The sequence below is a fragment of the Pipra filicauda genome, unplaced genomic scaffold (assembly GCF_003945595.2).
Source record: "Pipra filicauda isolate LSUMZ 115617 unplaced genomic scaffold, ASM394559v2 scaffold481_size456399_pilon, whole genome shotgun sequence".
Lineage (NCBI taxonomy): Eukaryota > Metazoa > Chordata > Aves > Passeriformes > Pipridae > Pipra > Pipra filicauda.
The window spans coordinates 170,041-197,074 of record NW_024104622.1 but is presented as its reverse complement, the minus strand read 5'-3'; the positions used below and the strand labels follow the sequence as shown (position 1 = coordinate 197,074).

The 27,034-nt window shown below is 47.4% G+C and overlaps 1 protein-coding gene across 12 annotated transcripts in view; it reads right to left on the bottom strand.

Annotated features, from left to right (window-relative positions):
• The window catches only part of ADGRB1 (adhesion G protein-coupled receptor B1), a 294,127-nt gene that overhangs the window by 170,316 nt on the left and 96,777 nt on the right, over positions 1-27,034 (bottom strand). For 10 of the 12 annotated variants that reach the window (XM_027724710.2, XM_027724713.2, XM_027724716.2 and 7 more), the window contains exon 3: positions 1,020-1,178. The exons of the other annotated variants lie outside the window; for them this stretch is intronic. In XM_027724710.2, coding sequence (XP_027580511.1) covers positions 1,020-1,178 — 159 coding nt within the window. The remainder of the gene's footprint in view (positions 1-1,019; positions 1,179-27,034) is intronic. 12 annotated transcript variants of the gene reach the window in all.

Sequence of the window (27,034 nt, the reverse complement as noted above, 5' to 3'; positions counted from 1 at the left end):
TAAATTTATGGAAATGTTAAAATATGCATGAAATCATTTTAGCCCTTATTAGAAGAATATATTTATGTCCCTTTATTTGAACTTCCCCTTTATCAGGAGATACTTCCCAGCCTTTGAAGACAGTTGAACTTTCCCTAGTTATTTGACTAATCAGAGGAGTTGTTCAAACATTCTCCACCACGAATTTGAAATAAAAAGAAGGGAATAATCATAATCAGCCATTTGCTTGCATTTGCTGAGCTGAGCTGAGTCTACTCAGTCTACTCTACTCAGCTCAGCTGGTTTTTCCTCTTCATCCCCCTCCCAACTCAGCTTGTGGAAAAGAAGAACTGGGGATGAAAGTGCTGGAGCTTCACTAGCTTGACCCATTAGTATGTGACTGGTGTTGACAATCTGTCCCCTGTTCCCTGGAGAAGAGGACCTGGAAGGAGGGTTCATTACAGGAGGAGGGTGGAGCATTCACCGAGGCCTTTGCCATGCTCAGTCCCTGCATTTTGTCTCTCTAATGGCCAGATCTTTCTCCACATCTTGGCACCGTGGGTTTCATTTTGTAAAAGAGAGGGACAGGATCACTGCTCTTGAACTAAACCAAAAAGAAGCAAAAAAGAAGCAAAACAGAAACTCAGCTTCCTGCTTTAACTATATGGGAGAGAGGCTCCAACTAAAAGCAATGCCTTTAGGGATGGATATTTTGCCCTCGGTGGCAGGTTTACCACCAGCACACGAAAACCTGATGCAAGCCTGCTTATTGGTTCCTATGGATTAACCCCTAGTTCTTGGGCTGAAGGCCTGGATCTGCAGGCGTGTGTGTTGGACGACGTGTGCATGCAAGGCAGGCAGGGCAGGGCAGGGCCATGCACAGCCTCACCCACATGCTCCCCTGGGACTGCTGCTCCAACATGACCCTTCAGCAGCTTCCTGGTGCCTCTGGAGTGTCCCAAATTATTTACAGGGACAAGGCCAAGCTCCTCCTCCTGGGAAGGGAGAGGAACATGCGAAGGGAACATGCCTGCACTTACTATTGCACGCCTTCCTATTGCACAGCCGACCCTCCTCCAGGACTCCCTCGCAGCCGAGGCCCTCCTTGGGAAGGGGTTTGCAGGAGCGCATGCGGGTCTGGAGGCCTCCCCCGCAGTCCTTGGTGCAGTCGCCCCAAGCCGACCACGAGTTCCAACCACCTGGGCAAAATCCAGAAAAGCCTCATCAGCTTCAGTGAGGAGGATGAGGCGATAGCGGCCTGGCAGAGCCTACGACGTACCCACCGCCAAGCCCCAAAGCTCGGGTGTCCTTAAAAGTCTGGGCACTGCGGGGTAGCCCAGAAAGTCACAGAGCCACAGAATCAACTGGGTTGGAAAAGACCTCTGAGATCATCCAGTCTGACCTATGACCTAACCCCACTTTGTCTAAGTGCCACATCCATGCTGTGCTTCAACACCCCCACGGACAATGACTCCACCACCTCCCTGGGCAGCCCATTCCAAGGTATGATCACTGTCTCTGGAAAGAACTTCCCAATGTCCAACCTAAACCTCCCCTGGCACAGCTCAAGGCTGTGCCCTCTTGTCCTACAGCTGGTTCCTGGAGAGGAGACTGACACCCACCTGAAAGTCAAGACATAAGAGATGAATTGAGAAGCATTGCCTTTGTATTGACTTCTCTTCAATTATTCCCTGTTCCTTTTGTCAGAGTTCAAGAAGCGCTTGGATAACCTCTCAGGCACGTAATGGGATTCTTGGGGCTGTCCTGGAATTCAGTGATCCTTATGGGTCACTTCCAACTCAGGATATTCTATATTTCTATGATTTAAGTAGTCCTGTTCTTCCTGTGGCAAAGAGGCCTCCCTCTCACAAGACCTTCTGCCCATTTTGTGTTGTCTTCTAACCCCAGAAGACATGAGCAGAAATCACTTTGGGATGCAAATCCAGCATCAGTGAGGTTGTGTCTCCTTCCTCTTTCCCCCAACAAACACTGTGTGAAGACCAGGGAGCTGGGAAGGGATAAGGGTGGGAGTTCTACGACCCAAGGCCACTCCTTTTCCCCACAGTGCAGATGAGCCACAGAGAGGCACCACTCCTGAGGACAGCTTTGGTAGGGGAATGATTTCACTCTCCAGCACCCTTCCAGAACCCATGGGGAGCAACCTGTGAGCTCCATGAGATGAAGATGGTTTTTAGGCTTCCCCTCCCAGCCATGCTCAGTGGTGGTGTCAGCAACACTCAGCTTTTTCCCCCTTGTCCCACCAGCTACCTCCCTGACAGGTGATGGATCCACCAAACTCCTGCTGCAGGGATGATCCTGCCACTGGCAGAAGGGAAATTCTGAGCCTCTGCAGCTTCTCCACCCTGCATCTTCCCAGCTTGTTGCCAGGAACAACCAGCCCTGGTGGAATGTCCATAAATGCTGATGGCAGAGTGGACCGTGAAGACCATTTGAATCTGGCTTGCCTCCCACAGTTAAAACACCTGCAGGGAGCCAAGCAAAGCTGGGTTTTGGGTTGTAAAAAGTCAGCAGGGGATCATCCAGGCCCTTCAGGTGACAGATAAGCTGTCACATCCCTCAGTGGTCTGTTCACTCCTCATGGCCTGTGTGCAGCAAGCTAAAATCTGCTAAAATAAGCCTCAGTTGCCTGGCTGTTTTGCTCCATCGTGTGCCCACCTCATGGGGAGGAGCAGAGGTGGCCCTTCATCCCAGAGGTGGCCACTTTCCTATGGCTGTTTTTCCTGCTGTGAATTCTCTCATTACCCACAGCTACCCTTGGAGATGCCTCGGGTCCAGGAAATTCAGCTGTGTGCTGTGTCCAGGCACAGAGAAAGATAATGAGCTAAAGATGCAGTTTTTTGAAGGCAGGAAACACTGGGAAAAAGACAAATGCTGCTTTTAAAAAATAAAAACGAAATAAAGCCCCTTTTTCTTTCCTTGCCAAGAGCCAGAGAATTCAGAGATGCAGATGATCCACTCGAGCTGACTCAGCCCCCCTGTATTGCTATTTCTGAGGCAGTGGAGATCATGACTGTGCTCTGAGCTGCTCCTGACACACACTAGGCAGGACACCAGCCTTCTCTGGAAAAATAAGCCCAACTAGATGCCAAATCAGAATAAAGGGACATTATCAGCACCCCCTTGCTTAGGGATGGGACAATATTCATCCACCTGCACAGCATAAAGCCACGAGTTCACACTCTGCTGCCACCACACTTTGACTTTTCCTCCCAAGACAGAGTGAAAATAAACACATGCTCAGCAACATTCACACTGGTGATGGTCATGGAAGCTGCTCAGGTACTTAATAATGAGAATAACATGGGAAAATGGAGCAGGATGGAAATGCAGGGTAGTGAACCTGCCAGCCAGGAGCTCAGAGATCCTGGTAGCAGCACACAACAAATATTTGACCTTGAAGAAGATTGTCTTTCCCTCAAAAGTCACTTTCTGTGCTGGTTCTTTTTCTAAACAGCATTGGGAAAACAGGTTTGTCTCTCCTCTTTCCTGCTGGGACACAGATCGTGTTTCCGTTACAGAAGCCATTGGCAAAATGGGAGGTATCCTGATGCCTGGTTTGAGCTGATCAATAGGATATCTGCAACCAGACACCTTTAGGAGATAACCAACACTTTGCTTGCCCTTTTCAGGATGTCTTTCTTTGCTCTCACTCCCTTGCAGATTAGAGTTAGGTTTAGGCAGGAAGCACCTCCACACAAGCCTTAGGTGGGGTTAGGATTTATTTCCCTGGGATGCTTTTTTGAGACAAAATGTCTAATTGCTCCAGTGTCTTCAGAAGTTATTTTATATGGTGTTTGTAAGTAAAATACACACTGGTTACCCAGATTCACTGGATGTCATGGTGTCCCCAGTTTGATGATGGGTTATTCAAACAGCTCTGCATTTCAGGATAGAAACATGATGACATTGACCCCCTCAAATATATACAGAAATAGGTGCTGCCTGGTCTCACTACAGGAAAGAGTGAGGGGTAGTGCAGGTGCCAGTCTTTGACTTCTTAAATCTTAAAATAGAACAGTTTGAGTTGGAAGGGACCTTGAAGATCATCCTGTTCCAACCCCCTGCCATGGGCAGGGACACCTTTCACTAGACCAGGTTGCTCAAAGCCCCATCCAACCTGGCCTTGGACTTCCAGGGATGGGGCAGCCACATCTCTCTTGGCTACCTGTGCCAGGGCCTCCCCACCTTTATAATAAATAATTTCTTCCTAATATCTAGTCTAAACCTACTCTGTTTCAGTTTGAAGCCATTCCCCCTTGTCCTGTCACTCCATGCTCTTCTCCAAAGTCTCTCTCCATCTTTTTTGTAGCCCCCTTAAGGTACTGGAAGGCCACAATTAGGTCACCCCAAAGCCTTCTCTTCTCCAGGCTGAACAATCCCAGCTCTCCCAGCCTTTCCTCCCAGCAGAGCTGCTCCATCCCTCTGATCACCTTGGTGTCTCCCCTGGTCTTGCTCCAACAGCTCCATGTCCTTCCTGTGCTGGGGATCCTAGAGCTGGATCAGCACTACAGGGGGGGTCTCATCAGAGCAGAGTAGAGGGGGTAGCTCTTACTCTGCTTATCCTCAGCAATGGGAGAACCAGTCAAAATAAGATAAAAACCATCATGATCTCAAAACTTTAACTGGAATGAGATCTCTTTATGTGGTTGAGCACAGATAACTTCCTTCCTCTCCTTATTCCTCAGTTTCCATCCCATTTGTGAGTACTAAAGAGAAGTTAGAGAAGTACCAGAGCACTTCCTAAATCAACACAGGCATTTACAGCCAAGACAAAGGTATTCCCCACTTTATGGAGCAGTCCTTTTTTATCATCAGGTTGTACCATGGTCCTGACAAACTAAATGCTGCATGTTATTTATCCTGTTTATTGGCTGTCAGATAAACCTTTTGAAATCTTCCTTTTTTTCCTGGGTCTAGTCATTCACTGTTTCGGGTGATTTGTCTTTTTTAGTGGAGCTGTAAACAAGTGGTTAAGGGTCTGTTATATGAAGTTATTCCCATCCTACCTTTCAGGGGGAAAAATGCTGTGCCATGAGTACAACAGTGGGCTCTTCTGCCCACTGTGAAAGGATCTGGCCGGTGGAAAGGGGTGGCTGGATAACAAGGTAGTCACTGAGGGAGCTGGGAGAGTTCAGCACGGAGACATGGATGGTGAAGGGAGACCTTTTCACTCTCTACAACTCCCTGAAATGAAGTTGTAGCCAGATGGGGGTCAGTCTCTTCTCCCAGGTAACGAGTGGCAAGATGAGAGGACATGGCCTAAAGTTGTGCCAAGGTGAGCTTTAGATTATATATTAGGAAAAATTTCTTTACTGAATGGGTTGTCAAGCATTGGAACAGGCTGCCAAGGGAGGTGGTGGAGCCACAATCCCTGGAGGTGTTCAAAGAACTTGTGGGTATGGCATGGTTTAATGGTGAACATGGGGGTGGTGCTACGTTGACAGTTGGACTTGGCGACCTTAGAGGGCTTTTCCAACTTTAACGATTCTATGATTCCATGAAGGGAACGATCTGCAGTGGCTGTGGAGCAGCTGAGCTCCACAACCCACAGGTGCTTTCAGCCCAGTGCAGATGCTGCAGAAGAGAAATAAGTGGGGTGTGGTCACTGCAGTGGTTGCACAGCGGCCCCGTCACTCAGTTCATCCCTCAGCCTCTGCTTGTTGAGCTGACACAACCCTCATGGACTTCCCACCTTCCAGGAAACTCATCCCCCCTTGTTCACCACACAACTCCCTGCTCTGCCCCTTCTTACATTTCAAGCACGGGCTGGGAGGAGACCTTTCTGGTGCAGGGAATCAAATAACCCACATGAAACACAGCACAGACTCGCACTGAAGTTAATGGGACCCTTTGCAGACAAGTCCCTTCTGCCCCTGGAGGTTCCTGTTTCATCAGCTCTCCACCAACTGCTGCACCCCGCTGATCGATGCGGGTTGAGTTGCCATCTGTCCTTAATCCAGAAATAATGAGTCTGCTGCAACTGCTCTATAAAGGGTTTTGCTTTTCAAAGGCACTGACTCCTCTGAAGGTCACACACCCAACCCTTTCCCACTTAGGGAACTTTTGCTCAGCTCCAGCCTCGCAGGTCCACAGGCTCCTCTCGCTTTGCCCTTTATTCCATTTAATAGGAGTGGCTCTGGCTCATGCCTCTAGCTCCAGAGGTTCCCATCACAACCAGTAGCTGTCACCTCGATCCCACAGTGAGCTTTAACTTGTGGTTTTGATTTTTGGAGAACAGTCTTGGCTCCTGGCAGGAGTTTTTCAAAGCTGCTGTTGCATCTGAGGCTTTGTGGGACTGGCTCGAGAGCCACGGAGACTGTCATCCAGGGAGGTCTTTAATCCAGTTTCTAAAGAGTTTTTTGATCCTGCTCAGTCAGTTCTTATCATGATCACCTACTAAAACAAATTAGTTTTCATGCAAGGCTGACCCAATGCATTTTAATTCTCCAGTTAAATGGAAAAGACTTCAAGAGGGTCGGAATCAACCAGGAAGTTCATATTTGGCATTTCTTGCTCTGAATCCTAAGCAGAGAGGCCAAAAGAAGAGGTCTTTCCTCCTACAAATTAACTGAGAGGGCTCCACCTACACACCTCATGCAAACACCCCTGATCTTTGGGAAGATTTGCATCTCGATCCGGAGTTTATCTTTGCAGCTGACAGCTGCAATGTGTCTCAGATGCCAGTCAGTCAATCATGCCTTTTAATTTAACAGCAATGCCTTAAATTAGATGGCAGTGACAACAGCAAAAACTAAGGAATCAACACAAAACAATCAATGGAGCAAAAGGGGCTTTGCTGACACGCTCCATTCGTCTCCGATTTTGGATTTTTCGGATTTAGCCTCCCACTGACCCCAGCTGAAGACACATCTTGTTGGCAGCTCTCTCAAGCTTGACAGGTCAGGGCATTTTGTGTCTGAAAAACGTGCCCGGGCTCCAAAAAAAATCACCACGGTTCTGTGTGCTACCACTGGGAATATTTGTAGTGGAATTTATATCACAGTATCTGAGGGCCTGAGAATCATCTCAGTTAACAAATGAGTGAAAAAAAAAATGTTATTTCTTATGCAAACAGGGGGAAGGACACAGAAAGGAGATTGAGAGTGAGGTTGTCTTATACCATCAGAAACTTAAATTTGTTATGCAGTGGGGGAAGTGAGAGAGCTGCTCCTTTATCACTTTCCTTCCTACTGTGCTGGAAAAGAGCAAGTCCAGAAGGGGCTATCTTGCAGACAGCCTTCTATTACACAAACCCATGATCTTTCCCGGGAGAGTCACACATTCACTTTGCTACTTCTGCGGAAGAAAGGAGGAAAACCTTCCAGGACGATGTCCTCTCCTCATGCCCCGTGTGTGGAAAGTCTCCAGCAGCAAAAGTGAGTTGCTCCTGTGGCTCATTCTCTGCCTTTCCTAAATAAATCCCATGTAACGCTTTGCTGGTTTGCAGTTTGTGCACATTAATATAAAAACTAACCCCCCAAATCCACTAAAAAGCAAAATCATTCATGACAAGGGCATAAAGTGATAGGACAAGGGGGAGTGGTTTTAAGCTGAAGGAGGGTAGATTTAGATTAAATATTAGGAGGAAATCCTTCCTTGTGAGGGTGGGGAGGCCCTGGCACAGGTTACCCAGAGAAGCTGTGGCTGCCTCATCCCTGGAAGTGTCCAAGACCAGGTTGGACGGGGCTTGGAGCAACCTGGGATAGTGGAAGGTGTCCCTGCCCATGGTAGGGGGCTGGAACTGGGTGATCTTTAAGGTCCCTTCCAATCCAAACCATTCCATGATTGTTTGACTCTCTTCCACGGAAAGGAGATGGGTGAGGGTGGAAAAATTATAAACATGCCTTAACAGCTCATGAGTGACCAGGAGAAGGTAACCAGGGACTGGCTGTTCATTATCTTTTCCAATACTGGTAAGGGAGGAGTGTCAGATGAAAGCAGCAGGAGGCAGGTGCAGAACCAACCAAGGACATAATTCACAGACACGGAGCGATGTCAAACTGTGCGATGCCTGTCATGGCATGAAAAGGTACCAAAGTTTCTACAAACACAAAATATAACCAGGGAAATGCATGAGAGACAAAGCTACCAAATGCTAATACATAAAAAAACAGCAGTTCTTGCTCAGAAATCTCGGAGCCGCAAGTTGCTGAAACATAATTGTTAAGGTTGGAAAAGACCTTCAGGATCATCAAGTCCAGCCTTTGGCTGATTCCCATCTTGTCAACCAGACCAGAGCACTGAGTGCTCTAGTCCAGTCATTCCTTGAACACTTCCAGGGTTGGTGAATCCATCACCACATTCCTGGACAGTTCATTCCAGTGCTTGACAACCCTTTCAGTAAAGAAATTCATCCTTAGGTCCAACATGAATCTCGCTGGCACAGCTGAAGGCTCTGTCCTCTTGTCCTGTCACTGGCTGTCTGGGAGAAGATGCCAACCCCCACCTGTCTAAAACCTCCTTTCAGGCTGGCTGAATGTTGTATATTTGCCTTGTTATGCTGTTTTCCCTTGGTAGCCACTGCTAGTGAGAGGATATTGGGCCAAAACCACCCTGATCTGACCAACAAGATGGTTTCTGGTGCTTTCCAAGTTGCTTGGCTTCTTCCTACCTTAAATTTATTACTATGAATCTCCTTCATGGAGATGTGCTCAGAACACAGCCAGCTCAAGGTCAAGCCAGTGTTGCCCATCACCATTCCAAAATCTGTTCAGGCCACTCACTTCTGGGCACCCAGATAAGTGATGTGATCTTTCAAACCTGACGAGTGGCCAAAGCTGTCACTGATTTCGACAGCATCCACAAGTCCCTGCAAATAAAGGCAACAAGGACCAATTTGGATAAACATTTAGGACTAGTTTCAATCTCCCCCTGCTCTGAAAATCACTTAAGGAAGATGGAAATGAGGCCAGTGTGCAGCTTTCAAGGAAACCCAGCATGAAGCCGTGCGTATTACAAATGAAACACTAGGGATAAAGAGAGATTATTTATGTGGAAATAGTGGGGGAGGTGGGCAGGGAAATGAGAAAGGGAATGTTTAGTCTGCAGCAGGAGATCAAATAAAACCATGGAAGAATCTTCCCATAAGAAAGCCGTAGAGGCCTAATCACTTATTTCAAAGCAGAGCAGGCAAAATATCAGAGAGCAGACTTGGGAGGGGGAAGCCAGCATGCACCACCGGGGAGGAATGAAGTGCTTCCCCGCCCTCACGCTCTCTGATGCTGCAGAAATCACACCAGAGCTGAGTTCACACACTGTTTGCTTCTCCAGGTTGCTGCAGACCCTGGTGCAAAGCACAGAGGGGACATATCAGCACAGACACGTGTGTGTCTCTGCACCTCGAGAAATACGTGATCACATTAAAACCAGAGTGTGCAGCCCAAGATGATTGAAACCTTTCCTGATCTGAGTGTCACTCTCTATTTTCGTAAAAGCTTGTTCGAAAAAAAAAAAAATATCAAAGAAGGGCATTTGTGAAATTTGCTTTCATGTCATTAAAAGATGTGTGGATGTGGCACTTGGGGACGTGGTTTAGCAGTGGCTTTGGCAGTGCTGGGTTAATGGTTGGACTCGGTGATCTTAGAGGTCTTTCCCAACCTAAACGATTCAACGATTCCATGTTCCACCTTCCCTGGCTTGAAGAGCCTCAGTTTTCACCCATAAAACACTTGCAGAGCGCTGCATAAACCCATAAATGCTGTGAAATGTTGTAACACGCGGAGCTTTGCGAGCCCCGTGCAACTTCATCTTGTTTCCTGATCAGCCTTTCCAGCTGAAGGGTTTCTATGGCCCCCAAGACCACAGTTTCTCAATCCTCCACGAGCTACGACACATTTCTCATCACAGGAGCACTGCCAGGCAGGGCTGTGCTGTTACTGGGAACCGGGGAGGGGCTGTAAAGCTGAAAGTCTCGCCTGCAGTATCTCCACACAGCACTGAGAGAAGCTAAATTTTTTTTAGGTAAGCATATTACAGCAGGACATGGAGAAAATGACACAGGAGGACAAGCCAGGAGTCAAGTGTCCCCTCTCAGAGCAGTTCTGCCAAGGAGATGCTGCTCTGCAAACACTGATTTGTGGCTCCCAGCAGTCCTGGCTCCAACAACTGCTCCCAAGACAGAGCCAGAAACACAAATTCCGGCACAACACTGAGACAGCCACCCTGGCACTTCCTAAACCAAACATTTAATGATGTTTTGACACACAGAGCCAAACCCTCCTCACACAGAGATGTCAGGGATGTGGATTTTGCCTGGAAGGGGAATGGGGGTGGTTGAAAACCACGTGAAAGGGCTTGGGGTGTGTGTGCACCTCTGAGGGAGGCTGGAGAACAAGCAAGTTGTCAGCAGGAATTTCTCCTGTCTGTGTCCCCTCCTTCTCAGAGCTGTCACTTACACTCATCCTGCATGGAGAGACGCTCACCCAGGCTGCCTTGCTGGGCACGGGCTGGCGTTGGGAGCTCTTCCTATGACACGTTGTCAGTGTTTCCCACTGCAGAGGGGAGAAGGTTTCAGGCTTTTCTCTGTGTGTAGCTCTGTCTCATTTTGAGTCCCGTCATTAACAGGGGGACAGGCAGAACAGTTGGCTCACATATCACTTGGGCACAGTGAGTGATAAATGATAGGAATTTAGGTCACAGGATCATAGAAAGGTTTGCATTGGGAGGGACCTCAAAGATCATCTCGTTCCAACCCCCCCGCCATGGGAAGGGACACCTCCCACTAGACGAGGATGCTCAAAGCCCAGGCCAAGGCAAGATTCAGTAAAAATTTCAGGATTTCAGCTTAATCTGATATTTTCCATCCTACAATAATGAATGCCTTTGAAGATTTCCTTTTCTTTAACACCTTTGGGGTGTGGGATCATAAAACCGTAGACTCATTGAACGATTTGCATTGGAAGGGACCTTAAAGGTCAGCTCATTCCAACTTCCCTGCTGTGGGGACACCTTCCACTATCCAGGTTGCTCCAAGCCCCATCCAATCTGTCCTTGAACACTTCCAGGGTTGGGGCAGCCACAGCTTCTCTGGGCAACCTATCCCATTGCCTCACCACACTCTCAGTATAGAATTTCTTCCTAAATTCCTAAATTTCTTCAGTCCAAGGGGAAGGCAGAGATATGTTCAAACCATTGGAGGCATCCAAAGCTCTGCTGGATTGCTTAATGACAATTTAAGGAACCAGCAGTAGCAGTTCTGCATCTGGGATAATGATCACGTGGTCTCCAACATGCTTTAGCATCAAGGGCAAGAAATCAATATCATCAACCTTTACCAGCATTATAATGATGAGGTTAGTATTGATCTCTTGCCATTGAGGCTGAGGTGTGGTGTGAGCATCAAGTCATTGCTGGGAATCCAAAGCTGGGGCACTATAACACAGACTGCAGGCACAGCAATCTGCTCACAGACCCCTTAGAGACCCTGGATTATAATGAATAAAGCAATTCTCAGCCTGATTTGTAATCAATTGGACCCAAAGTCACCACCTTTTCTGTCAGTGGTGAGAGGGGATTATTCACACATGTCTGTTATGTCCCTTCCAAGTCCCAGAGTGGCACAAGGAGATGCCAAATGGAATTCACCTGACCCTGCAGGCAGCAGACCCGTGGTCTAATCCTACGTTTCTACCCTGAAAACTAAACAGGAGTTGAGCTCTTGTTCTTTATGATGTCTTGATGCAGAACAGACAGGTTACCTTGCTACAGGGGAGGCCCCCCTCTGATTTCTCCTGTTATCACCACTACAAGAAAACCTTTTCCCTAATGAAAGCATCTTCATGAGCATTTTTTAACCCTGAGTCTGCTGATCCAGTCCCCCATACCCATAATCTTCAGCCAAGAGAGATCAAGGTCTTAAAGGCTTAAAACCTTTTGTTTCTAGGGAGAAATCTGATGTGAAATTCCCTTGTCTGAGGCCCTGCTTAAGAAAAGAAAGGCAGAGTATTGAGAGATTATATTGGCACAGATGATGAGGACATGCTAGGAAGGCTCAGCATTTACCCAGCAGTTTGTAAATGATTTTTTTCTGTTATTGCTATTTGTCATTTATATTCCAGCACTCTTAAGAGGCCTTGAGTAAGATGAGAGCCATTCTGGGATTGGCCCTCTGTGGGTGAAACAGTCACAGACAGTCCTTGATCCTGAGAGCTGGCATTAGGCTGTGCCTAATTACTGCTGTGATTGGTACTACAGAGGGAGTGAGGTGAATGTGCGTGGAGAGGGAAGAGTGGGTTTATTACCAGATATACAGAGATTCAGACTACTTTACAAATTATTGACCCTATTTAATTGCACATCATCATGTGCAGTTGCTGTTTTTTCTGTGAGGGAAATGCAGAGAAACCTCCCTGAGCTGCAAGATTCTCTGCACAAATGGGCAGATTCTGAACAGACTAAGGGTGGTATTTTCCCCAAAACTGAACAGAAATGAATCCATAGGAGATCCAGAGGATGGGGACTGATGGTGGAAGATTTCACTGTCACCTTTTTCCCTTTTTGTCATCTTTGGTGCTCAGGGGAGTCAGGAGTTGTTGGGTTATCATTGATTGCCAGGACTATTCATGATAAAGAGCCAGTACACCAGGTGACTCTCTTTCCTATATCACACCACGAAATGAGAAACATGGCTAAATCCCATTTGGATAACCCCATTGCAGCCTTCCAGTAATTAAAAGAGGGTTTAAAAAGGAGGGAGAGCAAGTTTTTACATGGGTAGATAGTGATAGGACAAGGGGGAATGGCTTTAAAGGAATAGAGATTTAGATGAGATGTTAGGAAGAAATTCTTTACTCAGGCTGTGGTGAGGCACTGGCACAGGTTGCCCAGAGAAGCTGTGGATGCCCCATCCCTGGAAGTGTCCAAGTCCAGGTTGGATGGGGCTTGGAGCAACCAACACCTCCCCTAGAGACACTGACTGCCTGTCCAGCAACTCTCACTTCACACAAAGCAAACAACCTCTAACAATTGTACCCACTAGTTACAAGTCACTGCTGTCTGAAGAGTTGTGTCATATTTTATTTTTCTCTGTGGTCATTGGGATTTTCCACGATGGCCAAAAGCAGAAAGCTGGGTGAAGGATGGATGGATCTGCACTTCCTGGCTTCAGAGGGTTCTCAAACATCTCAGGTTGGATACATCCTTTTTTTTTGAGCACGTCAGTGTGAGCCAAGAGCAACATCTACTGGCCAAGCTGCTAAGCAAGACCAAGTGTAGATCTGGCACAATGCGTGGATTTTACAGAGCTCAACACATCTGTGAGATATTTTTAGCTATTTCCCAAACACAAGGGTCAGCACCAGCATTTCCCAGATGTGGAATTTGCCACCAAAGCAAATCCCTCAGCCCTGCACACGTGGACCTGGCTCATACCCATCCCTAATCTGAACACTGCTATTCCATCCCACTGTGTCCTGGGTAGCACATCTTCGTAGACAGAAGTATCTGTGTATCTCCACTTCTTCATAACAAAATGCTCCTCACACTTCCCATACTTTTCCTGGGATGAAACAGCCTAAAGGCAAGTTGCAGTCCATTTATTGTCACCAAAACTGCAAGAAACTTGCAGTGGGGGGTATTAAAGTGGTCTAACTTTACATATCAAAAATAAAGGGTCCAAATTTGGAAGCCTAAGCCTGTTCTGGTGTCTATTGTTATGGGGGTGGGAAATAACAGGATGTGTGTATTTTTAATTAGTGCCTTTGCATAACAAATGGCGAGGGTAAAATTAGACTATGATAAAAGATGATAAGAAGAGGTTTCACCCTCTAGAAGAATCTGTCCAGATGTGTTAAATTCAACATTGCCAGCCCTTGTTTTTCTTCACAACCCTTCCCAAAAGGCAGCGTGGGAATGTGTGGGAATGAGAGAGAGAAATCAGAGAAGCTACACCCAAAAAATAGAAGCAAAAAAAAAAGACTGTGAGTTCATCTTATTAGGAAGAGTGAGTACACAAGCCATGAATAACAGGCACAGCTCTTGCCTCCTTCTCTGCAGCCTGGAGGACTGGGCCATTTGGGCATTGACGGGTGGACAGAGCTCTGAGGAATCCAAATCGATTACACATAAAACACAATTTCCTACCCTCCAGAGAGCCACTTCTCCCTGCAGAGCAAGATTTAGAGGGAGTAAGAGAGAAGCAGCCTGATCTATATTCTGAGCTCACTGAGAGATCACAGACGACCCCTCTAAAGCATCGGCAGGGTGAGCAACATCTCAGGTGGCTTTAGAAGTGCAGATGTGTCCACCTGGGCACTTCATAATTAAAGGAGGAAAATAAGCACTTTGAGAGTATAGACTTCCTATTTGACCATCTTTCTTTAGAGTGGGATGGATCTCCCCCTAGAAATGCCCATTTCTCTCTGTTGATTATAGAAAGGCCTCCTTAGACATCAAGGATGTCTTTTGGTCACAGAAATCACTGTACAGGGAACAGAGAGGGGGCAGAGAACCATAAGTGGCTAAAATGAGCAGGAAGCACAAGCCAAACCTGTATAAAATGAGGAGGAACAAGCCTTCCTGCTGCAGGCAGGTGGTGAACTCGCTCTGTTTAGGTGCCTTGCCTGCTGACTCACAGCCACATCCAACCGTCCACTTGGCAATCTCCGTTTAGGACACCACGTCCAGGTGTTCCTTGCACACAAATCTGGAACCAGGGCATCTGAGGTGTGCAGGAGCTGTGCCCTCTGCAGGGGCAGGGAGGACAGCAGCTCCAAAGGACTCAGGACTTCTGGTCAGGTTTGCTAGAAATCTAACAGATGACGTAAGAAGAGTCATCTTCCCTCTGTCTGATTTCTAAGCTGAGGAGTCTCTGATAATGATGAGAAATATGAGGGCACAGGAGGATGCTGAAATTGGGAGAGGAAAGACAAGTTTTCCTCTTTTTGTCCCATCTACAGACATACATCCCTGCTGGAAACAGCCCTGTGTGTATTTCCATAAAGCTGGTGGAGCTCAAACTCCACCAGAGCCAAAAGTCCCAAACTTATCCAGAAAGGGACTGTAACCAAACCCACCTCTTTGGACCTGTCAACATAACCAGGTAAGACAAGTAAGGCAGGTTTATCTTCTGCTTGATTCTGGTCCACAGATGATGGCATAGCTGAGTCCATGCTGGGCATTTTTTGGATCCCAACAATTCCTGGGGAGGACAGGAAGGTTCTCACAGGGAAATGGATCACTTAACCCTTCCAAACTGCCTCCAAGACCAGCATAGACTGGAGTTAGCACTCAAGACTGACAAGAGTTCAACCGGAGGCCAGGATGCTCATTAAGGCTCATTTTACCTCTTCCTGATGATGCCTGACCTTATCCAAGGCTTTGTGGAGACTTTCATGAGTTCCACCTGGTTTCATGCACAAGTTTCTAGACTTGCCTTCAGTGCAAGTGGGAAAGGCCACTTGTGGGAAAGGCCACAGAGAGTTTGTGCCTTCACTCTCTGCCAGACTGATTTCCTGGTTACAGCAAATGGCACAGGGAAGGTTTGAAAGGCAAGGACGTGGGAAGAAGGAGTCCTCTTAGGGCTAAGAAAAAAGATAACTTCGGGCTACAGAGACCCAGGGGTCTGGTTTTGGCCTCATGCCTCCCAGAAATGATCTATTTCTAGGTAACAAGTTAAATCAAAAAAGCTGCCTCCAAGCAGATGGATTGGATGAGGTTTCCTGATCCCTGGCTGAGCAGGGACACGAGGATACACTCAGGGAATGCGTGAGCAGAGGCCAAATAAAGAACAGAACAGAAACCCAGGACAGGAGGGGCACAAACCTAAAGGGAAAGGTTGAGCTCTGGTGTCTCCCTGAATAATGCAAGGCTCAAAATATTCTGTTACCAGCCTGGGGAGCAGACAATTAAAACACTACTTGAAGCAAATGTCTCCTGACTCTGGCTCAGAATTTCAATTAGGCCGGGAAGTCTTATTGCACTTAAGTGCAGGTTAGTGACATTTCAGGAAGGAGAGATTGATTGGGAGCTGTGTCACAGCTCAGCAGAGGGGATCATGTCTAGGGGCCTGTCCTTAAAAACAATGTGTGATCTCTGCATGGCATTTTCCTTGTTTAGCTCGTTTGTGTTTCCTGGGAGAATGAATAATCCCAGTAGCCAGAACTGTGTCCCCTCCTTTCAAGCACTGACTTATTTTCTTTCTCATTTTCTTTTTCAAAGGTCTTTAAGCATCCTTAGGTGTCCAAAAAGTATTTCTTGTGGCTCTTCTCTTCCTCCTAAACAAGAGGGAAAAAACCCCCCAACAAACCCTCTTTTCTTGTCTCAAGAATCAGTTTGCAGGAAAGTATTTTCTTACTAGTTAACCAACTTTGCAGAGCCGCAGAAATCAGAAGAGCGTTTGCTACTACAAAATGCAGGTAGAAACAACCTCACTCCATCTATTCTGACTAGGATGGCTACAATTTTTGGGCCATGCACATGAGATAGAGGTCAAACAGGGCAATGGTTAAGAAGCAACAGATACAATAGGTTTTCCTGCCATCAGTGTAGGAGACAGGATTTTTCCTTAAGGCATCCAAAAATTCATCTCCAAGCTCCAACCAGGCCCTTTTTGTCACTGTTTCTCATCAATACACAACTGGTCATGCTATTGAAAACATCACCCAAAGTGGAACCCTCCCAGAATAAAACACTCTGGTCTAGCACTTAAATTCCAGCAACACCAAAAACTTTACCAGGGATACACACTGGAGAGTTGAGGAGCAACACAAATAGTCAGATAGGATTAAGTTAACCAGGGGAAGTTAAGATTAGATATTAGGGAAAATTTCTTCACTGAAAGGGTGGTCAGGGAAGTGGTGGAATCACCATCCCTGGAAGTGTTCAAAAAGTCTGTACATATGGCACTTGGGGACATGGTTTGCTGGTGAACACAGCAGTGTTGGTTAATGGTTGGACTTCATGATCTTAAAGGTTTTTTCTAACAATGATTCTGTGATTCTACATTTTCTGCTAGAAAAAAAAAAAAATAAAAAAATAAGCTGTAGGTAAATGACCCTCATTTGGATCCCGGACAGAAACATTGATGGACAAGACTGATGTGTGCTGTATCTGCTGCTCAAAGGTGGTGATGAGAGGTCAGAGACTCAAACTGTGCCAGGGGAGGTTCAGGTTGGACATCAGGAAGAATTTCTTCATGGAAAGGGTTGTCAGGCACTGGAAGGGGCTGCCCAGGGAGGTGATGGACTCCCCACCCCTGGAGGTGTTCAAGGAATGACTGGATGTGGCACTCAGGCTCTGGGCTGGGGGACAAGGTGGTGATGGGTCAAAGGCTGGACTCAATGATCTCGAAGGTCTTTTCCAGCCTAAATGATTCTGTGACTTTATTTTTTAATCCCCATGAATAAAATCTGCTGAATTGGTTTCAGCAGATTGGTTTCTGGCCGAGTGCTGGCAGCATCCTCCAGCAAATGGATCCACAGGTCCATGATGGGCAATCATTGTTTTCCTCTTGTGTGGCCAAGCTCTCCCAGATAAATCGGCCTTAGTCCAGTCTCTCATGGTGATCTTTGAGGTATGGATTTAGAATCATGGAATAGAATCATAGAGTTACTAAGGCTGGAAAATCCTTAGACCACCAAGTCCCATCATTAACCCAGCATTGCCAGGTCCACCACTAAACCATGTCCCCAGGCTCTCAGAAGGGAGCTGAGAGCATCTTTCCTCTCAAGAATCAGCCAGCTGTCATCCTGAATTTTCCATTACGGTCCCAAACATTGCTCATGTGGGGTTGGCAGGTCCTTTCCACCCCTTTTCCATGCAGGAGAGAGACACAGGAGTACTTCTGATTTCAGACATGGCCATTGTGCACAAAGCAGACGTAGAAAAACATTTCCTAAGAGCCAGCCTTTTCCTCTGGGAATGGATTTGACTGTGCTGAAGGGCAAATATTTGCCAGAGAAGGTCTTGCTGAGTCCTTCAGGGATCTCTGCACATGCAGGTTAAATTACTGGTGCTCACTGCTTGGAGCACAGGAGTAAAACATGATTTTTTAATTTTTTTTTTCCTTCACCAAATGGTGTTTTCTTCTCCCTTGGTCAGCTCTGAGAAAGGTTTTATTATCAGAGGAAACTCCATTTTGTGTCATCACTCATCCTTCCCCATGGAGCAATTCATGGCCCACAGTCACTCCTAAACCACCCCAGACCCTTGAAATCATCCTGGAGCCTTTCAAACACCCTTCCAACAGATTATCCCTCTTTGTATCCGTGGAGGAAGATGAATCAATGGGGGGACCCAGGAGGGTTGTTTTGCCCATGAATTATTTACACCCACTGGGTGATATTTCATTTTAGACTGGCCTTGTTTTACGCTTGTAATTTTTAATTCTTATAATTCCACCTCCAGCAAGCAAAGGCTCCTGAGAGCACTAGATTATATCCCAGCAGGCACCCTCCCAAATGCATAAATAACCTTTCCTCTGCTGACAGCACATGGGAGATGGGCTGGGCTTTCATTGAGGTTGGGATTTCCCCCCTCTCTCTTTCTCTCTCTCTTAAAGGAATCTTTATCTCTGTGCAGCTATTCTGTAACATGCCCCTGTTTGGTAGCAAAAAGGACTATTTAAATGCAAATGTTGATTTTTTTTTTTTGTCAGGGAATGGGGGGAAAATACTTCTCTGATGATGTCCTTCCAACTGGTGCTGTTTGTAAAGGAGTTGCATCAAGCCTTTGGTTCCTTGCACTCCTAAACACCTCTGCCCCTTTTGTCTTCTACCCCTTGAAGTCAGACTGTCATTGCAAGAAAAAAAAGTAATTAAAATAACCCACATATATATTTTATATATATGTACACACTAAAATAAAAGGAATACAGTGTTTTGATGAGATTCCTCCTTCCTCTGCCCTGCCCATCCAAAGATGGGGGAGATGGGACCATTCTATGCTCACTCCAGTTTGAAATGTTAGGGGTCTTTTTCTCCTTGGTCTTGGGGACAGATGTTCCAGGTGTTCTGTGTCACAGGTACAGTAGGGCATTGTTGGTTTGGGGCGAACTTGAAAGAGAAAGGTTGTCAGGAGGGGAAGGTAAAGAGAACATTCAGATTCAGGAGGTGGATGAGAAGGAAAGGTAAAAGATGCCTGGAGCAGGGTGAATAATTTTCTCTGGGGAAACCACTCTGCTGTTTTGTACCATTTTGCTCTGTTGAAATGCTGGTTCTGATTTAAAGCCAAAGTTGGGCAGAACTTCCAGACAGGCTTGCAAAGGTAAATAACCCAGTGACGCTGAAAGAAGACCAAAGCTAGAGGAAACAGGGAGAGGGGAAGAAAAGCCAAATACCCAACCAATCCCCACCCAGAAGTACCCTCATCCACAGCCACAGGGGCAGCAGCAAACACACCCCCTGGGTTTAATTTTGGGCCATTCCCACTACTTCCCATAATAAAGCTTTCTGCAGGAGCAGGAAGGGCTGGAAGGAATTGGAGGCAAGGCTTGTCCTCTCCCCGGATGCGTGGGCTCCATCGGGAGGGGATGGGGCAGAGAAAGTGCCTGGGGACACCACAGTTTTCCTCACGTCGGGAAGGGGTGGATGTGCTGTAGGACCTGTCAGACAGGGGAGCAGCAGCAGGAGCTGGAAGCTGGGACAGGACACGCGGCAGTGGAGGCGGCAGCTCTGTCTGCACGATGCACATCACCAGCCGGACCGAGGCTTCCCGCAGCCTTCCCCCTCCTTCCCAGCCCGTCGCTCGGGCTCCGCAGGCTCAGGAGTTTCAGACCGTTGTGATTTGATGTAGTTCAGTTGCCAAGGAGACAACGATCTGCAAAGGGGAACCTTCGTGGCGTCCGGGGGAGGGAGATCGATGCAGATCGCTCAGGGGTTGAGGATGGCCCCGGGCTCAGGGCTCAGGAGCAGGGAAGTATTTGCCCTGCTCCACGTGAGCTGTCCAAGGTAGGCTGCAGCCTAGAGGAGCTCCAAAACACCATTTCTAATGAGATCAGTCTATCTAGGGGATGAGGAAGAGTCAATCTGTCCTGAAAGTCTGTCCTTAGCACCAGTTGGACCATTAAACTGGGACACTGGAGATGAGAAATGGTGACCTTGTGTAACATCACCCTACATCCCAATGAACCTGTGGGAGAAATAAGGATCATGGTGTCTGCACCCTCACTAAAGCTCCTCCAGCTGAGAAGAGCTGGAATCAAGGCTCCAAGGCAATAATTCTCTATAAATCAGAGCTATTTTTTTTTTTTAATGAGATAGAAAGATTTGGCAACCTACTGCCTGTGTCCTGGCCTTCCTTTGCCCTCACCCTCCGTGAACCAAGTGATTATCACCCTGCCCAGACATTCACCCAAACTCAGATGGAGTTTAGAGGTGCAGCAGGAAGGGGAGGCTGTGTTGCTTTGGAGGTCAGATGAGACACATCCCCAAACACAAGGTTTGTGGAGGATGGAAAAACCCCTTGGCTGGAGCATTGCAGTTCTGGTTATTCCTGACTGCAAACCTGGGGGAAGTACTGAGCCAGCATCATCCCTTTCCCTCCACTGCTACTGGGACACTGAGACTGGGAAAAGCCCCTTCCAACAGACAGAAAGGGTTTTTCTTCCCAGTCCCCACCTGATGATCAAGTCATGACCACGAAGGATGAGAGCTGAGGGACTTTGCTCACAAGCAAGAGAGGTTGTTTAGAGAGTGGCTGCAGAACAGGGTTAAAACCAATAACTCAGGGGGAGATCCTTCCTCCAGCTGCTGGGGAAGAGGGGAAATATAATTCAGTTCTGTACATTCTCCTCGCCTGGGGAAGGCTCTGTAGCTGAGCTGTCAGGTTTAATCTATTCCCAACTTGTACGCTGCAAATAACTCTTTTGTTCCTTTTTGAGTTTGGCAGCTCATACACCAGGGCAGGGACGGTCTCCAGCAATGATTCAATGGGAGAGAAGGGAAGATCCTCCTGTGCCACCTTCGAGATGTTCTCAGCACAAAGGAGGCTGTGAAAAGACATGCATTCAAAATGTGGTGACCTCACAGTGAGCACCTGGGTTGGAAGGGACCTTCAAGGTAATCTCATTCCAACCCCCTGACATGGGCAAGGACCTTCCACTAGACCAGGTTGCTTAGAGCCCCATCCAACATGGGAATTTTCATAATCCCAAACACCCACAAGACATAGGAGCAAATCTGGAAAGGATGTGGTGGCTTTTGAACAGATTATTAGAGAGGGACTGGGAAAGGATTAGGGATAGGTTGAGTAGCTCCTGCCCTAGGGATGGATTAAGTAATCCCAAAGCAGTTCTGATTCTTGAGTCTTGATATATCAAATTAAAAGGCTGCTCCCAGTGTTCCAGCACAATTCAGACTGGTCTGGGGAAGGACTTGTTCAGTCAGACTTTTGCATCCCCACCCTGCCTGGGGAACTTCAGGAGCTGACTTTGGAGGGGGAAGAGAGAAGAGGGAAAGGAGGCATGCAGCTGTCACGACAGGAGCTGGTAGGAATGATGCACATTTTCAGTTGTTATCAGTGCTCTTTCTCTGTGCATCAGTTTACAGGAACATCACTCAGCTTGGGGACAAGTGGGAAGAATAAGTCACTCTCTGTCTAGCGAGCCCTCCAACTCACCCAGCCTGGAACACCCACAGTCCCTTCCCTGGGCTCCATCTGGACTGTGCTTTTCAGGTAGAAGTTCTAAACCATTTCCCAAATCCCCAGCTAACACAGAATCACAGAATCATACAGTTTGGGTTGGAAGAGACCTTCAAGATCATCTTGTTCCAACCCCCTGCCGTGGGCAGGGACACCTTCCACTATTTCAGGTTGCTCAGAGCCCCATCCAACCTGGCCTTGGACAGTTCCAGGGATGGGGAAGCCACTTCTCTGTGTAACCTGTGCCAAGGCCTCACCACGCTCACAGGGAAGAATTTCTTCCAATATCCCATCTAACCCTGCCTTCCTTCAGCTAAAGGCCATTCCCCCTTGTCCTATCACCACATGACCTTAAACAAATAAAGAAATATCCTGAAACAATACCATGGGTGAGGCTTAAAAACCTACACATGGAAAAGCTACGAAGACCTTACAAGATGAAAAAGAGTTTCATAAGTAATTAATAAGATGATTTTTTTTTTTCCTGAACTGCATCTTTCCCTGGCTCACAGGGCAGCCACTTGGCACAGCTGTGCTGGAAGGAGGAATGTAAAGTTTATTTTACCCAGCACCAAAATGCAGCTGGTTCTGGAACATGCCAGCTGCCAACTGCACAGCGGTGTGGGGACAGCCACGCTCCAGCAGTCACTGCTCCAGAACTTTGATACCCCAGGCAATCAGCATCTCCAGGCTGGAGATGCCTCTGTTCTAGGAGCCTGTTCAGGAGTAGGAAAAATGAAAAAAAAAAATAATTAAAAACCCACACAATATCTCCTAAAAAATCCAGTGCCAGCAGAGCAGCAGAACCATGACCTCAGCACAGAGCAGTGATGCCTTAAGATCCATAGGATGTCGATTTTTAATGTAACTTTTTAGCACTTTTAGGATAGAACTTCTAGCTAAATACCTTTTGCACTGAATTCCAGAAATATTGTTTAATGTTCCTCATCAAGGATTTCAGTGGATAAAGATTTTTAGCAAGATCATCTGTTTTGTAGAGGATGTACCTGAAGAACATAACAGAGCAAAGAGGTCTCACCAAGGCATTTGATGGCAAGAGTTCCCTAAAACACTTTGTATTGAAATATTTAAGTTGTTTTCTGAGCTAAAGACAAATTTTCTATGAAAGCATCCAGGTTTTTCTGTATTTTTAAGTTAAGGAAGGAGATGTTAGTACTTCATGTTCTGTGTGGGACATTCCTGCTAGACCTGTTTTGAGGGGGAGCAGGAAGACAGGAACTGGAAGTGTGTGACTGCTGGGGGAGTTGGGAGGAGATTTTTACTGGGTTTAGAAAAATAAAAAGTCAGGGAACTTCAGAGAAAACTTTTCAAGTGGGTGAAGATATCTTCCCGTGTCTAATTAGGAATTGGTAGAAGGTTCAAAAGGGAATGAAAGATCCCTCATGTGAATCATGGAATGGTTTGGGTTGGAAAGGACCTTAAAGATCATCTCATTCCACCCCCCTGCCATGGACAGGGACACCTCCCACTAGCCCAGGTTGCTCCAAGACCCATCCAACTTGGCCTTGGACACTTCCAGGGATGGGGTAGCCACAGATTATCTGGGTAACCTGAGCCAGGGCCTCACCACCCTCACAGGGAAGAATTTCTTCCAATATCCATCTGAGACTCTGGAAAGAGAAGAAACATTTATATTCTTGCACTTAGATTTCTGGTGTCTTGGGAATGGGTCAGTAAAAAGTCCAACCCTAATGATTCTATGATTCTGTAAATAAGAAAAAAACACAAAGGAAGAAAGGAAAAAAGAGAGAAAGAGAGAAAGAAAGAGAAAGAAAGAAAGAGAGAAAGAAAGAGAAAGAAAGAAAGAGAGAAAGAAAGAGAAAGAAAGAAAGAGAGAGAGAGAAAGAAAAAGAAAGAAAGAAAAAGAAAGAGAAAAAGAAAGAAAATGAAAGAAAGAAAATGAAAGAAAGAAAAAGAAAGAAAGAAATAGAAAAGAGAAAGAAAGAGAAGGAGGAGAAGGAGAAGGAGAAGGAGAAGGAGAAGGAGAAGGAGAAGGAGAAGGAGAAGGAGAAGGAGAAGGAGAAGGAGAAGGAAAAGGAGAAGGAGAAGGAGAAGGAGAAAGAAAGGAAGAGAGAAAGAAAGAAAGAAAAAGAAAGAAAAGGAAGGAAAGGAAAGAAAAAGAATTGGTTTTTCATACTAAATTCCATCTGAAAGTCTTAAGGATGAAATCTTAAAGTAAGGATGAAAGTCCTAAGGTTGAAATCCTCTATTCTTGTGGGGAAACTGAGGCACAGAGAGGTTACACTTCTTGCCCAGAGACACACTGGGCATCCACGAGCAGAGACCTGAATCCTCTCTCTCCTGTCGTGACAGCAGTGGGGCCAGGGAGAGGCAGTGTGGGGGGCAAAATCCAAGCATTCCCCTGGCTAGAAGGGGATGGATGCCATGTCCCATCAGCCCTTGGAGAGGCTGCATTAGCAGAGCTCTGGCTCCAGAGCTCAGCTCCTGGTTGTCATGTGTCCCAGAGTCAGAGCAGCATCTGCTCGGAGAATCACGGCACAGTCAAGCAGAAAAAAAGGTCAACTGCTTCCCCCTGCTCCCCTCCAGGTTGGAAGCAGGGAGAGCACCGCTGATCCTCCCTGGGCTCATCACCCCCCGATAATTATCCCACCAGGCCATGCGAGAGCACAACAGCACAGCCCCCCCCGGGGCCAGCACGTCGCAGGAGAGAGGAAAGCCGAGGAGAAAAAACACGCTCCCGCTCCTCCTGTGTCCTGGAGAAAAAGAAATCCAACCAGCCAGTCCCTTCCCCGTGACCTGAGCTCACCCCTTGGTCCTGGAAACCTTATGGGCTGTGACACAGGACCAGGCTTGCAGGAGGGGGCTGTGGCTTCCCGGGATGCTGAGGGCTGAAGGGGACACTGCAGAGGTTCAGTCGTTTCAGGGGTCTGGGAGTTTTTCCTGCTGCGCTGATTCAATGTGACAAACTCATTCCTTCTGCAGCATTTAACCAAATGGCAGCTTCTGTCCTAGGCTGAGATGTGGCATTTGGGAGGGCAGAGCTGTGGCATTTGGGAGGGCAGAGCTGTCTCTCCTGGTGAGACCCCACAGCCACGTTTACCTAAGTTGGTCATGGGAGATGTTCAGTCCCTTCCTGTTGTCCCCAGGCATTATGGGGTGACCCCAAAGGTGAACACATGGCCTCAAACCTGCTTTAATCCTCCAATCCAACATCCCAGACCCTTTTTTATCTCCCTGGCTCCATTCACCCACTGCAAATCACCCCACTCTGCACACCAGGGGCTACCTCTGCACTGTTGCACATGCATCACCTGCCCTTTCCCTGGGTCTCCATGTTTTGGGGAGCTGTGCTCATAGAATCATAGAATGGTTGGGGTTGGAAGACAGGGACATCTTCCACTAGACCAAGTTACTCCAAACCCCGTCCAACCCGACCTTGAACACTTCCAGGGATGGGACATCCACAACTTCTCTGGGCATCTTAGTGCTTCATGACCCTCACAGTAAAGAAATTCATCCTCTGGAGCACTTGTAATGATAGAAAATGAGGTGTCCACCTCTAAATGGCCTCCAAATCCCTACTGCTCTCAGGTCACCAGGAGTAGATCCAGCTGCTCACAGACCCAGTGGCCTGCAGCCAAGTTCAGCTCCTTGAAGCCCAAGAAGTTTTAGGTCCAGGTCACTCCTGCTCGTGCAGAACATCTGCTGAGCCCCAGAAAAGCATCGTGGACAAACACCACACTCCATCCACCCCCCAGCAGGATCCAGGGCATCCAACACTGATCATCCACAGGAGGAAAACATCAGGCTTAATGCCCCAAGGTGGACAAGAGCAGCACACCAGAGACAGATTTGAGCCCTGCAGGAAAGAAAACATCGTTTTACTCCCTGAGAGGAGGGAGAGCTTTGCTTTCCTCAGAGCACATTCCATCTGTTCCCATCGCCCACAGATCCGGCCACGCTGCGTCACTGCTCTGCCAAGCACAAGGCATTAGAGACAGGCTCCAGCAAGGCAAGGCTTAACCCTCCTTCATCCTGGACAGGATGGTGCTTCCAGGACAAAACCAAACCATGAAGACCATCCCACCTGACTTGGCACAACGTAGGGTTGGCAGTGCCAAGAAGGCACCCAGTGAAGTTGCTTCCAACCTCCCTGGTGATGTTGCATCCAAGCAGGGCAATCTGGAAGATTCAGGAAGGAGAAGTAGGGAAGACACTGGCTTGGAAAGCAAAGGGAAGGCAGCCAGGTTTGGCTCATTGCTTCTGGTCTCGGAGCATCCAGTTGTCACCAGGAAATCCCTTTCACACCCACAGGGGGAGGCCTTCAGCAGCAAAAGAGCAGGGAAGCTCCTTTGGGACTTAAAACCATCTCTACCAGAGAGACCTGGAGTAAAAGGGGCAGAGGAAAAGCTGCTTCCCGTGCCTCATCCTCCAGCTGAAACCTGCTTTGTTCAGAGAGGGCTCCTGCACCCCTGTTTAATGATCCACTCTGCATTTACATTTAATTAGAGGAATGAAAGAGCTAATTAATAAGATCCACATGAAATGCAAACAAAAGGGATACCTGGTGACTCAGAGGCAGGGGCAAAGCTGAGGGCTGGGGCTTTGCAGGCAGCTTAAATAGGCCTCAACCTGGCTGTTGCCAGGAGACACCTTCCACATGTCTCCTTTCTGACAGTTGGGTGGTTGCACCATGATTTGGGCCACCTCGTGGATCCAAGTTAAAACTCATCCCTTTTTTTCTTTCCCAGAGATCCAACCTGGCCTTGAACTCTTCCAGGGATGGGGCACAACAGGGGCTGGTGGACTGGGCTGTGTGAGCTGATCCCAGATGTTCCTGCAGAGTGAAAATCATGTACAATGAGGCTGAAAGTGCTCTCAATGCTGGTCCAAACCAGGCGTGAACAGAGCCAGGTGTGTGGCCACGAGCTTCCCCCTTCTCTCAGGGCTGGATCTCATTAACCCCAGATGAAGAAACATCTCCTCTCTTCTGTGAGCCAGAGCCCATCTCCAGACTAAGACAGGCATGGGAAGGGGTGGGAAAGGAATGCTCCTCATGGCATCCTTTTAATAAGAGGTCATGCTTGAAAGGAAGGGATTAATCAGAAGGTGGGGAAAGCAACCTCCAGACAGGGACTGAGGGTGCTCATGAAGATGGGGCAGGCAGGAGAATAACCTGAAGATTTGCTGAGCGTGGTGGAACAGCAAATCTCAGCAACCACGAAATGGGAAACCTCCCAAAGGTTTAGACTTACTGAGAGCCTCTTTTCAATTTTAATTATTGATTTCTTTGTTTGCTTCAGTGCTGTGGAAAGATACAGCTTCAGTAGGAGGAATGCTCTGGGATGCACACTCATACCCTGCCTTCAATGCTCTTGTGCTCCAGCCCTTAGAGACGGATCCCACATAAAAACCTCTCCTGGACAGGGGATGGAGAGGAAACAGCAAGATCAGGTAGCTTTTACCAGGGATGACC